The sequence below is a fragment of the Mytilus edulis genome, chromosome 4 (assembly GCF_963676685.1).
Source record: "Mytilus edulis chromosome 4, xbMytEdul2.2, whole genome shotgun sequence".
Lineage (NCBI taxonomy): Eukaryota > Metazoa > Mollusca > Bivalvia > Mytilida > Mytilidae > Mytilus > Mytilus edulis.
Genome location: NC_092347.1, coordinates 68,674,215 through 68,693,357, shown reverse-complemented (window position 1 = coordinate 68,693,357; position 19,143 = coordinate 68,674,215). Strand labels below are relative to the sequence as shown.

The following is a 19,143-nucleotide window of genomic DNA, read 5'->3' as shown; positions in this document are numbered from 1 at the left end:
TTTAAGTGGTCAGATTCATATACAATATATGTACATTGTTGGATAATATAAAATTTATTTGTACGAGCTTTAGAAACATGATGAAAAGGGAGGCTATGCCGATCTTTTCACCTGTTTCGTAGCGAGTACAAATAAATTTTGTGTTTTCGGACAATGTACATATATTGTTTTTATCCTGCAATTTACACCCATAGCATAAAATAAAATAAAATTTATTTGTACTCGCTACGATACAGGAGAAAAGCTTGGCATTGCCTCGCTTTTCATCATGTTTCTAAAGCTCGTACAAATAAATTTTATATTTTCCGACAATGTATATACCGGTATATTGTTTTTATCCTGCAATTTACACCCAGTACTTGAGGTTAGCTGTTTAAATCGAAATCATTGCTTTTGATTTTTCAAAAAAATCGACATAGTTGAGGACCCCAAAATGAACTGTTACTCAGAAAAAAATATCCGTCGTACCGCTTGCTCAATGTCAAAGCGGGTAACAGGAGACTTTGTTTGAACATGTACAAATAAAGCAAAAATTTATTTGTATACCTGTTATATTTGTACAATATAAGGCTGATTGCAGAATAAAATTGGTTTATCTATGTCAATTTTGAAAAAATGTTTTTTGGTATATGTAGATTCTTATGTAAACATGAAAATTAAAAGTCAAAAATTTCTTTAATGAAAGTAAAAATGTGGCAGCTATTTTATACAACTTTTAGTGCATTTGTTTAAAAAACTGCAAATTTGCTACAACACTAATTTTGTTTTCAACACTTTGTAATCAGTTTTCATGTAAGAGAACCTTCTTGTGTCAGATGTGAGCTCTTTGCATGCTTGGGGTAAAAAATGGTATTTTAAGTGTGAAGTGCTATATTGTGAAGATTTATTGTGGACGTTTGTCATGTCACTTCTCCAGACTGTGTTCTTTATTTTCCAAAATCTGTTAGATTGTTATTTACATTTTAGAATAAAATTTAAATCTCAATGTAATTTTGTTATTAATAAATATAAATTTTATACATGTATCATTCATTATTATTATGTGCGATTATCGAACTGAAAAAGGGGCCTTAACAGATGTTTTCTTGGAGTTTTTCAACTACAAATATCACTAGCCTGTCAACTTTGAGATTGCGAGTTCAAACCCTGCACATTGTTACCTTCGACTGTGGTCTTAATTAACTTTAACATTTTTAAAGATCAATGACAATGAGATTAATGTCTGATAACACCTGCCAGAAAGACATGTACATCAAATATAGTTGACATTTTGCCTTTTGTACTTGGAAAACAGACAAAAAACGCAAAATCTTAACATTGACCAAAGAACCATGAAAATGGTGTCACTGTCCAATGAAACCTGCCAGACTGTTATATACCCAATATTATCATTCCATACACCAAAACTAGTATTTGAAAAATAGACCTAATCATGGAACTTCTAACCTTAATCTCTGATCCATAAAATGAGGTTGAGGTCGGGTTAAATATATGACAGATGTTGCCAGGAACCCACATTCCAAATAAAGTTATCCGAATGAGTGAGAAATTCACATGCCAAACAAATTCAGATTATTATCTAGCAGTCACTTAACCATGAAAATGAGGTAAAGGACAATGGACATATAATTGACAGACACTTTGTATCATAAGGTATATAAAATTGAGAATGGAAATGGGGAATGTGTCAAAGAGACAACAACCCAACCATAGAACAGACAACAGCAGGTCACCAACAGGTCTTCAATGCAGCGAGAAATTCCTGCACCCAGATATCAGATTCCTTCAGCTGGCCCCTAAACAAATATATATACTAGTTCAGTGATAATGAACGCCATACTAAACTCCAAATTGTACACAAGAAACAAATTAAAAATAATACAAGACTAATAAAGGCTAGAGGCTCCTGACTTGGGACAGGTGCAAAAATGTGACGGGGCTAAACATGTTTATGAGATCTCAACCCTCCCCCTATACCTCTAGCCAATGTATAACAATACGCACATTAAAATTCAGTTCAAGAGAAGTCAGAGTCGACAAGATTTGAAGCATACCAGGTCCACTGAAACCTTATATGTAGTAATATATCTTCTACAAACACTTGAAAGTCACAATCCTTGTATTTATCTCCCCTTTATTGAAGCTTGAACAACATTTTTATACCTCAGCTGTTGTGTAGATAAATAACAGCTATTAAGTTTATATGGAAGATATTGGATAAGTTAAATTTTGAATCTATGACAAACGAGACGATTTTAATTTTGAAATTTACCAATTTTCCCCACCTTAGTAGCAATATACCAACTTCACCTGCATATGGGATATACATTTACCAACTTATTCAGTATTCAAGAGCATGCAGCAACCACTTGTAGTTGTAAAATGTCAGCAGTTTTTTTTTTAAAAGTTCATCGAAAGGTACCAAGTTCTTGCATGTGACATAGCTCTGTACTCATACATCCTGTCATTGTGTCATGGTAAATGTTCGTTAATATATGTTTGTTTTTATAGTGATTAAGATATAAATAACATAACGTCAACTGCTGTTCCCCTATTTTTGACATATTTTTCTATTAGGTCTGTTTTGTTCAAACATCATTGTCAATATAATGGAATTTTATAAGACTGTCAAACACAAGTGAGAGGTTTAGCTTGCTATAAAACCAGGTTTAATCCACCATTTTCCACATAAAAAAATGCCTGTACCAAGTGAGGAATATGAGTTGTCCATTCGTTTGATGTGTTAAGAGGTTTTGATTTTGCCATTTTACTACGAACTTTCTGTTTTGAATTTTTCTCGGAGTTCAGTATTTTTTTTATTTTACTTTTGTTGTCCTCATTAACAGGAAATTGAGGATCAATAAATAATTAAACTTCTTGACAGAGTATGTCATGTTCTCGTAAAGACCGACGCCACATGTCAGTGAGGTCTGATTTGCATTTCTCGAGAAAAATGTGAAGGAATTTCACGAGACAGACAGACACAGAAGTTAAACAGTAATCCCTTATCCTTCCAGAGACATATATTTATAAATGTCTCTGATCCTTCTGAGAGGTAGTAACATTCAAATCTCTCCAAATAGCAGATTCAGATCTTAAAAGCTTGATAGCACTGGAAAAACCATTTGCTTTATATAGATATATATACATGCATGACAGTGTCCCCTTCTTTTCAAACAAGTAAAATATAAGTTCCCTTATCACGAGTTATGAAGTGATTTCATACCAAGTTAAAACAAATTTAAAGTGCAACTAAGTGAACAATTCTGTGACGTCAATAAGCCTGACATTTGAACGGATTCTGAAAGATTATATTCAGTTATTGATGACACCTATATTGCAAAAAATAAAATTAGTATTTTAGTCTGCAATTAATAAATGCACACAATAAATTTTGAATTTACAGAACATAATCCATGCAGGTGCTTAGTTGGGTCGTTTCACCAGGGCTATTAGTTGTCAAACTTCAGTTGGAAGCCTGTATTTGCTAGTTTTCCTGTTGTCCCACATATTAACCAAATTAAAACACACTGCCAGTTTAATAGCGACTCATTCATTACTGATATAATGTCTTTTGGGTCCTGAGATTCAGTCTGATTCCATGTAACTCGGCAACATTTTTAACACCCATCATGTAATCCCTGATTGTTGCGTAGTAGTGACATTTTAACAGTTCTCTATAAATCCAAAGGCTGCCTCAGTGAATGATCTTTTTACTTGGATCAAGTGATGAACAGGGTTATATAAATTAGCTCAACAGTGTCCAACATGATATTATAAAATTGGTCTTTACTATCACTGGAACACAGACCAGTTTACATTAAATTGGATCTACATGGCACCTATCCTTCCTTTGTTCACAAGGAATACGAATGCATTCAAGAACCAGAACATTTACATGGACAGTGAGTGATTTGGTATATGCTTTTAAGTTACAAAATTCATATGTGCATTAAAAGTTCAATTAACAGATGAAAACAATCCGAGCAGTTAGAATTTGCCACCTTTAAAAATGGTGTTCTATAAGTGTGGAGCAAATATCATTAACAAAATTGGTCAACAGCTGGTTTTGCATAGTGTATATATTTGACTAAGAATCTTGGTAAGAATTGAGACTTACAACTAATCTAACCAATCCAGGGTATATCATGTCAACTCACTAGATTACACCATTAACCTTTTAAAGACATCAACCAATCAAGTTAAAATACAAAAAAGCCAGAGTGCCAGGAGGAAACCACGACCGTAGATAGGAAAACTGACAATCCTAGTCAATTAAGATTGGATATTTGATTTTGAATGAAAAATGTGTGCACTCTACCATCTGACCATCAGAATACAAAACATAATGACAATATTATAAAGCAAATGATTTTTAAAAAACTCTGTGAGGCAGGGCAGTTTTTTTATTGTTCCAGTAGAATGAAAATGCTTGAGAACGACTGATAAAACTTGTGCAAATCATATTTATTTTACAATCAACATCATAATTATTTAACTATTAGCACTTCAATTACATAGATTTTGAAAAAACCCACAAAAAACATTAACAACATTTATAAATAATAACAACTGTTTCTACAAATTTGTCATATACATGGATCAAGTTCTCAGTTCGTCAATGAAAAAGTGGAAATGTATATTTTAACAAGAATGTGTCCAAAGTACACAGATGCCCCATCCGCACTATCATTTTCTATGTTCAGTGGACCGTGAAAATGGGATAAAAATGTCATATTTGGCATTAAAATTAGAAAGATCATATCATAGGGAACAGGTTTACTAAGTTTCAAGTTGATTGGACTTCAACTTCATCAAAAACTACCTTGACCAAAAACTTTAACCTGAACCGGGACGAATGAATGGACGTAGACCAGAAAACATAATGCCCATATATGCGGCATAAAAATCTTGATCGGTTGAATAATCAAGAAAATTTTAATGTTGCTTACTTTATTCAATATGTGTATGTATTTTTAGAGGGGCACTGAAACTCCCAACCATCCACAACATATTTTGTTTCTTCAAAATCCTAAATAATTCTTTTCTTTATAAAATATATCAATGTTCAAGTGGACCAATTATTCATTAAGGTAAAGTTGTCCAATAAGAAGTTATCAATATTCCAGTTGTTTAATATTACATGATCAATATCTGACAGTTGTCTTATAAGAAGAATCATTTAATATAATCAAGTTCTCAAATAAGAAGTGTTCAATAAATTTGAGTTGGTCAATAAAAAGATTCCACTGTCCAGTATGGTATAGTTGTCCTATTACAGAGTTATTTGTATTTGACCGTTGACCATCCTTCGTCCCCTTCACCAGGTTTCCTTTCTGAAAATACACAAAATTTCAATAATTTGATAAAACTCATAAATTTAAAAGTCAACAACATTTATTAATACTGAACTTTATTCATCAAATCCAGATTCACAATCAATTTTCACATAATGCTAAAAATATATACACTGTATGTCGAAATTATAAATCTGAGAAGTGCTTGAAGGTACCATATCATTCACTGCTGTCAGCCATATGAGTACATTTGTATTTAGTAAATGCTATATTATGTTTGCACTTATAAAACAGGAATCAACAATTGTTCTATAGGCCTACAGATAAAAGCTATTGTATTCCTACCTCATTTAATTTTACACATCTTTGACACCTTTTCTAGGAGGGTAGGCAATGGTAGAAAGAACATATTTTATGGATATTTTCTGTGAGTCAAACTTTTTTAGGGGAAATTACAGGTACTCAGATGTTTTAACAGTTGTCATCAAAAATAATCAGGACAGGTCTGTGTTTCATCATCACTGTAAGCTTGTAATTCTTAATTCTGTAAATTGTTTTGAAAGCTTAAAATATTTGATGTTAACTTTATATATTATTATGGTTTTGACAAACAAGTAACTTTAAATGCAATACAAATTTGAATTTTGGGAGAAATTAATCATGTTGATTAAAGGATTTATACATTTAAAAAACAAAATGACCTATTAATTACACTTGCTGGCCATTTTTTTTAAAATAAATAGTTGAGGAATTTCAAAAGAAAGTAACCTACATTACATTCCATTGGCAAAATATTTTTTACAAGGGAAGATTATAAAGTGTAATAAACTGCTTCGCCAAGCCCAGCTTGATGCAACTGCAGTGGTCCAAACACCAAAAGTGAGAATAAAAATGGACACAATATTCAGGCTTGATACAGGTCTGAATTTTAATTGTTATTAAATATCTAACACAGATTAAATGTAGTCAAGTAACTTGAAATTGGTAATATGATTTGAATTCATATTCAATTGAAGAATTCTAGCTTTTGTGCAATACACAGTGCTGTTGCTCAATGCTTAGTAATTCTTGTTTTCAGACTTTCTTTTTTTAAATGTCTAAATCTTCAGGAAACACCTAATACTGACTGTTGTTTAAAAAAATTAAATATGCCATCATATTTGTAAGATAACTACTTTTATGGAATATCAAAAATGATTATTTCATATCGTTAAGTTATCATTTAATTTCTGCCCCGTTTCCCACCAAACAATTATGTAAACTGTTCAGCATTTAAAAGGCAAAGCATATTATTTCAGAATACTGTTAAATCATTTAGCACTCGAGTTACTAAACTGTTTTTAAAGTTTTTTCTTATTTTGTACTATTACACCACTGTCCAGATCCATACATTTAAACTACAATAATTGTCCAGAAACCAAATGTGTCTGGACGCCACCACAAACGTGATAGCAATATATACGCCCCAAAGAAAATTTATATAAATTACAGGCGAGTGATTGAAATAGTTGGGTTTTCCTGTTTGAATGGTTTTACATTAAGACATTTTTGGGGCATTTTTAAGCTTGCAGTGTGAGCCAAGTCTCTGTGTTAAAGGCCATACTTGGACCTATAATGTTTTAATTTCCCAAATTATGACTTGGATGGAGACTTGTCTCATTGGCACTTATACCACATCTTCTTTCTGGCTCTATAAGCTAAAACAATATCTATATGAGCAAAATACTTCAACAAATCCAGTAAAAGAACCATAAACAAGTTACCTTTCTCTGGTTGTTTATCTCTCCAGCTTGTCTTGGGTGGTCCTCCTTCACTTGGTGCACCTCCACCTCCTGGAAAACAAAATTCTCTTACAATCAAGTCTTCCTTGTTAAGTAATGCATACACATAGACACTGATCCTTAATTATACACTTTGTAATAATATTAATGCAAAGAAGTCAGGAGAAATTGTCATCTATTATGACACTGTCAACAATATTAAGAACTGGATTTATTTAGTTTTGTGGATTGAGAAAACTTGCATTTTTTGTGGATATTAAATTTTGTTGTTTTGACACTCCAAAGTCTGCAAACATTTCGTTTGAAAATTTGTAATTCGTTAAACATTTAAATTCATGGTTTCCCTGTTCCTATGAAAATTGGTATCCAATGAATATTTAGAAGATAATTGTATCATATTTTAAGCTCCGACGATATTAATTGGTGATTTGAGGGTTGCAAATTAAGTTTACTGGAGACACGTTAGCAGAGACAGTAAACAGGTATTTGCGACCATCAAATCACCACTTGATGCTGTCAGAGCTTAAAATACAATATTGTTATCTCCATTCTAATGAAACTAACAGAAAACAATGTTAAAACATGTATTGAAAATCTCGTCTTATATCGTCTGCTATTGCGTGTACGTTCCATGGCATCAATTGTCAATTGATGCCATTAAAATTATCGACATTATCCAATCAAAGCGAAAGTTACAAACATTGTTGCATTAAAACAATGAATCCACAGTATACAATGGTATAATAAAATATTCTAATATGCATAAAAGTTTTTCAAGATATAGTAACATACTCTCACCACTGAATGCAGCATAAATAGATCAAACAATCAATCAATAATCATTTGAAAATTCTACTGAACATTAACCATAGTGTTCATAGTGGTAGCCAAATTAGACATTTGACATGAATGTGAAGTAGTATGTTTTCTCAATATATATTTTACCTTTTCGCCAAGTATCCTCCCTTTCTTGAGGTGGTGGTCCTCTATCATCACGTGATGGAGGTCCACGGTCTTCTCTAGACCTCTCTGAAGGTCTATCTCGGCTTCCCCATCTATCGTCCCTTGAACTGTCACTACCACCACCAAATCTATCAGAGTCTCCACCTCGTCTCCATGGACCTCTTTCTTCTTTGTCATCTCTTGAAGGCCCACGATCCTCTCTGTAATCCCTAGATGGTGGACCTCTCTCCTCTCTGATATCCCTTGAAGCAAACCTTGAACCTCTATCATCCCTTGAAGGTCCTCTATCAAAGTCTCTTGAAGGACCTCTGTCAAAGTCTCTTGAAGGACCTCTATCAAAGTCTCTTGAAGGTCCTCTATCAAATTCCCTTGGAGGTGCTCGTTCACTGTCCCTTGCTGCAGCTCTATCTCTCCAGCTGCCAGCAGGTGGGGCCGCAGCATCTCTACCTTTGTCTCTCCAAGATTCTGCAGGAGGGCCTCTGTCATCTCTATTTCTATCTGGGCCTCTGTCATCTCTATTTCTATCTCTTCCCCATGCATCTCCAGGAGGACCCCTATCATCCCTCCCTCTATCTCTGCCCCAGGCAGACTCCCCTGAAGGAGGAGGACCACGATCATCACGTCTATCCCTCCAAGCATCACCAGGTGGCCCTCTTTCATCTCTACCTGGTGGTGGTCCTCTGTCGTCACTGGCAGGTGGTGGCCTCTCATCTCTAGATGGTGTTCCCCTTCCACGCCATCCTTCTCTATCATCTCTAGCAGGTGGTTCATCACCTCTGCAATGAAAAACACAACAATCTCAACTAAAAATTATTGTTTTCAATACTGTAAATTCAGAAATTATTGCGAATTGTGTCATTTTAGACTACAATGCCATTTTAATTTTTGCAAAATTGAAATTTTTTTAAATCATGTTATATTCATAAAGAAAAATTCAAAATGTGAGTTCAAATTATTGCGATTACAGCCTTGTCACATTTTTCTCATTAATAATAACATTGCAATAATTTCTGAATTTACAGTATTTCTTCTTAATCATTCATAATGAAATGATTAATGCCATAATTTCTATCTTCAACACTGAATATTATTAATTAGGAATCATTCACCAGCATCTAATATAGACGGCTGTTAAGATAGATGCGTACAAACATATTTGTATGATGACTACTTTCATGGAATATCAAAAATGATTATTTCATGTCGTTAAGTTATCATTTAATTTCTGCCCCGTTTCCCACCAAACAATTATGTAAATTATTTAGCATTTAAAAGGCAAAGCCTATTATTTTAGATTACATTTACTTCATGGAATACTAGTTGAAATACTCAGTTAACTATGCACATATGCCTAAATTATAACTCTTTAGAAATTCTTAACAGAAGGGCCTAATTTAGCTTTTACTTTTAATTTCAATACTGAAATTTGATCATTTTGAAAACTCACACTTTAAGCTTATTCCAACTGTTGTTAATATAGATATATAAAAATATATTTGTAAGATGACTACTTTCATGGAATATCAAAGATGATTATTTCATGTCGTTAAGTTCATCAATTAATTTCTGCCCCGTTTCCCACCAAACAATTATGTCAACTGTTCAGCATTTAAAAGGCACAGCATATTATTTTAGAATACCATTACTTCATGTATTACTAATCAAAGTTCACAATAAAGATATGCACATGAATATATCTTGTAAGACTTTTTTCAAATCAGAATTAAACATACATAAACCATAAAATTATAAAACTCTGGCCTTAATTAGAATGTTTATATTTTTTCCATAGAACAACAGCAGCTTCCAGAAGCATAATTACATATTTTCTTTACACTTCATTTGAAATGAAGTGTAAAGAAATGATTTGTATGATGACTACTTTCATGGAAAATCAAAAATGATTATTTCATGTCGTTAAGTTATCATTTAATTTCTGCCCTGTTTCCCACCAAACAATTATGTAATTTATTTAGCATTTAAAAGGCAAAGCCTATTATTTTAGATTACATTTACTTCATGGAATACTAGTTGAAATACTCAGTTAACTATGCACATATGCCTAAATTATAACTCTTTAGAAATTCTTAACAGAAGGGCCTAATTTAGCTTTTACTTTTAATTTCAATACTGAAATTTGATCAATTTGAAAACTTATTCCAACTGTTGTTAATATAGATACATAAAACATATTTGTAAGATGACTACTTTCATGGAATATCAAAAATGATAATTTCATGTCGTTAAGTTCATCATTTAATTTCTGCCCCGTTTCCCACCAAACAATTATGTCAACTGTTTAGCATTTAAAAGGCAAAGCATATTATTATTAAAACCCTGGACTAAATTCAACAGATAAGAAATTGTGCACATCTTTATCTTCTGGCATCATCATTACAAATTTTGTAACCACTACAAAACATTAATTGCATGTGAAACTTGATTAATACAGTTGAACCTCGTTGTGTCGAAAACTCGGATGAGTCGAAGTAATTTCTCAGTCCCGGTAAAATTCCAATTTGATACATAATACATAATTACCTCTGGTGAGCGGAACTCAGTTGATTCGAATACTCGGTTAAGTCGAGTTAATTTTATAGTCCAGTTGTAGTAAAATTAATGTAAATTGACCCCGATGTCCCGAACTTCAAAAGTAAGAATTTTCGAAAGATGCAGACCTAATGATAACAAGAGGCTGTCACAACGACAGCAAACCGGATTTATTAATATTAATTTGTGTCCTGGCAATATCACAAGAACCATTACTGAGGAATGGTGAAAGTGAAAATCGTCAATATCAAATTTGACCTCCATTTTGTCATCAGTATCAACATCTTAAAATTTGAAAAGCTTAGATTGAATGGTTCATGAGTAAATGCAACAACATGAATGGAAACACCATTTCACAATCTTTCAAGAACCATAACTCCTGAACGGTAAAAGTCATAATCGTCATTATTGAACTTGACCTCGAATTTGCCATCAGTAACAACATATAAAAATTTCAAAAGCTTTGGTTGAATGGTTCATGAGAAAATGCACAGACACGACTGGAAACACCATTTTTCAATCTTTCAAGAACCATAACTCCTGAACGGTAAAAGTCAAAATCGTCATTATTGAACTTGACCTCCATTTTGTCATCAGTATCAACATATTAAAATTTGGGCAGCTTAGGTAGAACAGTTCATGCGTAAATGCACGGACACGACTGGAAACTCCATTTTTCAATCTTTCAAGAACCATAACTCCTGAACGGTAAAAGTCAAAATTGTCATTATTGAACTTGACCTCCATTTTGTCATCAGTATCAACATATTAAAATTTGGGAAGCTTAGGTAGAACAGTTCATGCGTATATGCACGGACACGACTGGAAACTCCATTTTCCAATCTTTCAAGAACCATAACTCCTGAACAGTAAAAGTCAAAATCGCCATTATTGAACTTGACCTTCATTTAGTTGTCAGTAACAACATATTAAAATTTTAAAAGCTTTGGTTGAAAGGTTCATGAGTTAATGCACGGACAACATTTGATTGCCGCCCGCCCGACCGCCGTACATCCCGAAATCAATAACCGACATTTTTGTCACAAAAATCCGGTTAAAAATTCAAATCAGATGTATTTCTTATGTTACCTAATCATTTTCAAAAGAGATTAAAGCTGTCACATACTTGTTTGAATAACAGTTAAAATGACATGTTTATGGTGACCTCTTATTAACATCTTTGTTGATCGTTCAAGCGGAATGTTGGTGTGTTGAACATTTATCACCTGAGATAAAAACAAAACGAATTTAAATGACCCAAGCTGAGATTCAATGAATCGTTAGATTTAAAACTCATTAATTACAATAGATAAAAGGATTAGGACAACTATAATAAATTCATCATAATTTAATGTAAAGCAGACAACCTCATCATAGACCGTTCAGAACTTATTTCTTGCTGCGAGTGATTTCATAATTTATAGCGACTGACCTTTGTAAATATTTGAGTAGACTATTGATGTTATTTGTGCATGATTTGTATCTGTAATTGTGTTTTTAATTATTACGAAGGACCAACAATGGAGATTGAATACACAATCATATAGTTTCATATGGAAAAAAAAGGCACGCTGTTCATTGTATCTAGTTTACACAAATCTCATACCGTATTTCATGCATTCAAATTTATGACAACACACTCGACCTCGGATGAGTCGAATACTTTAGTCTGGTCCCTTTGACTTCAACACAACGAGGTTCAACTGTATTTTTAGTTATGAAGCTTTTATCATCAAGCATTTCAAATCAAGAGCTTGTTGTATGTTTAAAATTTGAAATTAAAACATTTTACAACACCTATTGTATTTTACCAATATAAATATTATTCTTTTAGTTGTCAAGTCATATTTTTACCCTTTATTTTTTACAGAAGGGCCTATTTTAGCTATACTTTTGATTTTAACAGCTATTTTTTTATGTTTCAATACTGAAATTTTATAAATTATCAAACAGTCACTAAAATCTTAAAAAGACTGCTGTTGATACAAGATATATAAAAGTTTTGTATGATGACTACTTTCATGGAATATCAAAAATGATTATTTCATGTCGTTAAGTTATCATTTAATTTCTGCCCCGTTTCCCACCAAACAATTATGTAAATTGGTCAGCATTTAAAAGGCAAAGCATAATATTTCAGAATACTGTTTATTCATGTAGCACTAGTTGAAATAAACAATAAGCTATGCTGTATGTATATATCTTAAATGATCTAAACTTTCTGCAAAATTAAATTATAAAACCCTGAACTTAATTTAACAGGTCTGAAATTGCACTCTTCTCAAACTTTTTTTTCAATAGAATACCATGAGCTTCCAGAAGCACCATTATAAATTTTCTAAACACAAGCAGCAAGAGTCAGTTGAATATTTCTTGTAAATTGTAATTGACAAGTCATTTTTTACTATTTATTTTAAAGTAAGGGCCATATATAGCTATCAAAAGATTCAAGTACCTATTTCTTTTTATTTCAACACTGAAATTGATAAATTATAAAACTTAAACCAACACCTTAAACTGACTGTTAATAAAAGATATACATAGACATATTTGTATGATGACTACTTTCATGTAATATCAAAACTGATTATTTCATGTCGTTAAGTTCTCAATTAATTTCTGCCCCGTTTCCCACCAAACAATTATGTAAATTGTTCAGCATTTAAAAGGCAAAGCATATTATTTCACAATACTGTTTATTCATGTAATACTAGAGTTTCATAAATGTTTCTTCTTATGTTGTTCTGTTACACCATTGTCCTCAAGTTAATGGGAGGGTCAAAGACACAAACATATCTAACCCCGCCATAATCTTTGTGTGCTTGTCCAAGGTCAAAAGTCTGTATTTCAGAAATTGTCATTGGTTCATGTCTGCAACATTTGTTTTTAAATAAGTTAATTGTTTTGTTATAAATTAGGCTGTTAGTTTTCTCAATTGATTTTTTTCATATTTATCATGTCAGGGCATTTGATAGCCAACCAAACAGTATGGGTTTTTCTCATTAACCAACCAAACAGTATGGATTTTTCTCATTAACCAACCAAACAGTATGGATTTTTCTCATTAACCAACCAAACAGTATGGATTTTTCTCATTAACCAACCAAACAGTATGGATTTTTGTAATTGTTCAAATTATTACAGTTGTCTTTAATTGCTTACATCCATTTATATGATTTTTGGCGGATAGTTGTCTCATTGGCAATCATACATCTCCTTATTTTTATATTTGTAAGATGACTACTTTCATGGAATATCAAAAATGATTATTTCATGTCGTTAAGTTATCATTTTATTTCTGCCCCGTTTCCCACCGAACAATTATGTTAACTGTTCAGCATTTAAAAGGCAAAGCATATTATTATCAAAACCCTGGACTAAATTCAACAGATAACAAATTGTGCAAATCTTCATCTCCTGGCATCATCATTACAAATTTTCTAAACACTACAAAACATTAACTGAATGTGAAACTTTATTAATATTTTTAGTTATGAAGCTTTTATCATCAAGCGTTTTAAATCGAGAGCTTGTATGTTTAAAATTTGAAATTAAAACATTTTACAACACCTATTGTATTTTACCAATATAAATATTATTCTTTTAATTGTCAAGTCATATTTTTACCCTTTATTTTTTTACAGAAGGGCCTATTTTAGCTATACATTTGATTTTAACAGATATTTTTTATGTTTCAATACTAAAATTAAATTATCAAACAGTCACTAACATCTTAAAATGACTGCTGTTGATATAAAATATATAAAATTTTTATATGATGACTACTTTCATGGAATATCAAAAATGATTATTTCATGTCGTTAAGTTATCATTTAATTTCTGCCCCGTTTCCCACCGAACAATCATGTTAACTGTTCAGCATTTTAAAGGCAAAGCATATTATTTCACAATACTGTTAATACATGGTATACTAGTGAAAATACTCTGTTTACATGTTTATAAGATCTTTTTTTCTCAACAGAATAAATTTTATATAAACCAGAAAATTATAAAACCCTAGCCTAAATTAAATCTTAAATTGTGCACATCTACATTTTTTTCCATAGAAAACCAGCAGCTTCCAGATGCATCATTGCAACATTCATGCTTCAGTGATTCCCTATATAATCAACCAAATTATTCCCACAAAAAGGGCCCCCCCCCCCCCCCCCCCCCCCCATCTTATCTGATGAATTACCTTTGAGGAGGAGCATCAGGATCCCTTTTCCAGCTATCTGCTCTCTGTTTCTCCCTCTCTCTCCATCCAAGACCTCCACCTCCTTGTAATGGTTTCCATGATCTACGACCCTCATCTGAAGGAGCCCTGTAATACAAATTTTACATATTCATTTTCATGTTTTGAATCACTGTTAACAGGGTTTGAAATACCTGCTTGTATAAAGCTACAAAGATATGATAAATTTTTTAATGCCACATAAAAAATTGAAGAAAAAAAACTTGTAATAGTTCTTATTTGATAAACTCAAAAGACCTGATCAGATTATAGACTACAAGATTGTAATGGATTTTCCATTTAAACTAATTTAACGGAGTCAATTCCTGAAATGCATTCTAAAACTATATTAGTTGCCCACAGAAGCAATTTACCACTTTTTTTATGAATATTCTGTAACAAAATGCTGCAAATGTGGGTTCTATTCACTGAATTGATTTCAAAGCACCTACATTTGTTGTTTTCTATTTAAACTGAATAACTTTGAATGTACATATTAAATACAGTGCTGTAAAGATAGTTTTCACAATATAATAAATCTCATTACTTCTATTTGGCTTTTTCATTAACATTTATTTATTGCGCTTTACAATGGCTGTCAGAATCTGCTATGGATAATTCATGATTCTAATGTTTTCATGCTTTAATTTTACTTCAGGGCTATTCCATTAAAATGTATGTGGGAGGGTAGGAGGGTATAAAACTTGGTATTGTCTATTTAAATAACATTAGTCATGTAGTAGTTATGATAAACTTCTGAACAAAACTCACCCTCCTGGTCTTCCTCCTCCACTACCAAGTTCTTCTCTTCTTCTTTTCTCTCTTTCTTCTATCTCCACCTCTCTTGCTCTCTGTTTGGCAGTCTGTTCCTCCAATCTCCTGATTTTCTCTTTATATTCTTCTTCTTCTTTTTCTATTCTCTCCTTCTCCATCTGTTCTTTTTCTTCTCTCTCTGAAGTTAAACATACATGTATCTTGACATTGAAAACAATAAGAAAAACATGTCTAAATATTCTGAAACTGTGCTTTATTTCATCACCTTGCACTTTGATGACTTGACTTGTTTTCGACAGCAATTGATTAACATTTTTGACCAGTTTAACAGTTTGCTTTGATCAAACAAATTCCAGAATTTTGAAAGAACTGCAATAAGTGAAGGGCAATACTAGCATTCAATTCACAGCATTTGAAGCAATATCTATAGATCTAAACCTGATTTATATGGCCTTGGCAATAATTAACCCAACCATATCCTGTTATTTCTACATAACAATAATCATTGACAAATACTGCACATTCAGAAATTATTGTGTGCATTTGTTATTGCAATTTTTGCAAGTTATCCTGAAATATATAAATTTTTGTGATATAGAGAAAAATCCTGTTCGATTCATTTAAAAAATTTCAAAATGCAAGTTTAAATTATTGCAATAATTTCTGAATTTACAGTAATCAGTATTTTAAAGTTAGAACTCAATTTATAACTTGAAAAGACTTTTACCAGTAATTTACTGCAATTGAATATTTGTGAAATAATTTTTAATGATATATTTGTGCAATTCAAGCTAAGGAAAGCTTCATACATCCAAATTTATTCATTGCATGTAAAACAAGAATGTGTCCCCAGTAAATGGATGCCCCATCCACATTATCATTTTCTATGTTCAGTGGACTGTGAAAATCAAAAACTACCTCGACCAAAAACTTAAACCTGAACAGACACACAGACCAGAAAACATAATGCCCATAAATGGGACATAAACAAATATATAATCCGATGCTTGAAAACCGTAGGACTAAGAAACATTTGGAATCTATTTCATTTTCTTAAAGACAGACCTCTATCTAAAACATCTGGAGATAATTTCAATTTCCTGACTAACCTCTGAGCAACTCTTCATCTTTAGCTCTCTGTTCAGCTTCTCTCTTTTCCTCAATCCATTTAGTTCTTCTATCTTCCTTTCGTTTTTCTTTCCTGTCTGCCAGTCTCTTTTTTCTTTCTTCTGACATTTTCAGATCAAACTCTTTCACTTTTTGCTGTAAAAGAAACCAACAGAATTCATTTTTGAAATGCAAATACTGTTACTTACAGAATAAATGCATATATTAAGTATAAATAATCCCATTATTTAGCAAGAGACAAAAGGAGTGGGGGAGGGGCATTAAGGGCGGTTTTGGCGCAAATATTTCAAATTTTCACCGGTTTTGGCGCAAGAAAATAAATTGTTGGACAACTATTTCAAATTTTCACATAATGTTTGGAAATGCATAGGGTCAAGAAATGTAAATGAAAACAAAGATTTTTATCTGATGACGTCACAATCACGTCGTAGTGTGTACCCTTTTCTCTAAAACGATGAAAAATACAGAATTTAAGCAGTCTTTCATCGTTGTTTCCATTGTGGAAACATAGAATGGAAACATAGTGCGCAGCCAAGAAACAAAAACAGAATTTAAATGAAGCTTTATCATGACTATTGACATAATCTCACCAAATATGAAGTTGTTTCTTGTGTGCAGACATACTTTTCCAATCTAAATTATACTTAACATTTGATGAAAACACGAGAAATCATGACATTTTTTAAAATAAGCAAATTTTGTCATGGTTTGTTGCTATGCTATTCCATTCAGTGGTTCTCTAAAAGAACTCATTTGTATGCATTTCCCATAGGGTCCTATGTTAAACTAAGTCCCCCGTTGGAGGCCATATTGGATGATGCATCGGCTACAAAGTAATAGCACTTGGTCAGCACCTCATCAGGAACATTCATGCTATGTTTGGTTTCATTCCATTCAAAGAAGTCATTTGTATGCATTCCCATAGGGTCCTATGTTAAACTAAGTCCCTCGTTGGTGGCCATCTTGGATGATGGATCGGCTACAAAGTAACAACACTTGGTCAGCCCCTCACAAGGAACATTCATGCTATGTTTGGTTTTCATTCCATTCAGTGGTTCTCTAAAAGAAGTCATTTGTATGCATTTCCCATAGGGTCCTATGTTTAATTAAATCCCCCGTTGCAGCCATCTTGGATGATGGATCGGCTACAAAGTAACAACACATTGTCAGCACCTCATAAGGTCCATTCATGCTATGTTTGGTTTTATTCCATTCAGTGGTTCTCTAAAAGAAGTCATTTGTATGCATTTCCCTTAGGGTCCTATGTTAAACTAAGTCCCCCAGCTGGCGGCCATCTTGGATGATGGATCGGCTACAAAGTAACAACACTTGGTCAACATCTCATAAGGAACATTTATGTCATGTTTGGTTTCATTCCATTCAGTGGTTCTCTAGATGAAGTTCAAAATGTAAAAAGATAACGACGACGGACGCCAAGTAATGAGAAAAGCTCACTTGGCCCTGTGGGCCAGGTGAGCTAAACAGCAATGCGACTAATACAACTTGGTATAAGCACCAAAATCTATGGAGAAAGACGTTTCAACAAAGCTACTTCGAGCCTCTGGAACAATCTTCCTAGCCATCTAAGACACACTCAATCGACTTTTTAAGAAAAATCGGAAAACCCATTATTTCAGACTCGCATTCAGTAATTACATTTAAACTTCTTTTACTGACAATGACTTTTTTTATCTTTGTTCTTTTCGTTGTAGTTTATGCCTTTTAAATATGATTTTTTTTTTTAACTGTTCCGTTTCCTTTTTATATGTGTTCAATTTTATTTTATTCTTATTGCATTGATTGTTTTAATGTCTAACAACTCTTTTAACTGCATTGATTCATTTGGTGGTTCAATTTTACATTGCATTTGTTGTGAGACTTAAGCGGGGTTGTCAACTGCAGTCTAAATATATTAATACATTTAACTCCCAAAGTTTATACAATGTTAACTTGAGTGAAACATTCTTGTTCTATTAATATTTGTAATGTAAAACAGAAGCTGAAGATACCAAACTAAATATCATTAATATTAACCTTGAACTGTTCCTTCCTCTTTCCTCTCAACATGTTGACAAATTCGTCTTTGTCCTTCTTCATTCTGCTTAATCTATCCCTCTGTTGTAGGGCATTTTCTCTTTCTTTCTTAACTTTTTCAATCTAAAAAACAATAATAGACAATTAATGCTAACAATCTTTTTTTAATGTTTGCTCAGTCATTTGATGTTATTCAAACAAACAAAAATAAAATTTTTCACTATTACCAGGCCACATAATATCAACTAATTCTTTTAACACTGTATATCAAATATCATTCACTTAAGGTGGTACCTAACACTACAGGGAGATAAGATAACTCTGTAAAATCAACTAAATGTTTTAATCACAGTATTATTAAGCTTCCCAATGATCAAAATTT

At 32.5% G+C, this 19,143-nt stretch overlaps 1 protein-coding gene across 1 annotated transcript in view; it reads right to left on the bottom strand.

Annotated features, from left to right (window-relative positions):
• Positions 1 to 4,448: 4,448 nt before the first annotated feature.
• The window catches only part of LOC139520329 (eukaryotic translation initiation factor 3 subunit A-like), a 41,257-nt gene continuing 26,562 nt past the window's right edge, over positions 4,449 to 19,143 (bottom strand). Inside the window, exons 16-22 of the mRNA XM_071312876.1 lie at positions 18,762 to 18,884; positions 16,709 to 16,862; positions 15,597 to 15,777; positions 14,790 to 14,915; positions 8,024 to 8,817; positions 7,061 to 7,129; positions 4,449 to 5,336 (exon numbers count right to left, since the gene is read on the bottom strand). Coding sequence (XP_071168977.1) covers positions 5,284 to 5,336; positions 7,061 to 7,129; positions 8,024 to 8,817; positions 14,790 to 14,915; positions 15,597 to 15,777; positions 16,709 to 16,862; positions 18,762 to 18,884 — 1,500 coding nt within the window. The 3' untranslated portion in view covers positions 4,449 to 5,283. The remainder of the gene's footprint in view (positions 5,337 to 7,060; positions 7,130 to 8,023; positions 8,818 to 14,789; positions 14,916 to 15,596; positions 15,778 to 16,708; positions 16,863 to 18,761; positions 18,885 to 19,143) is intronic.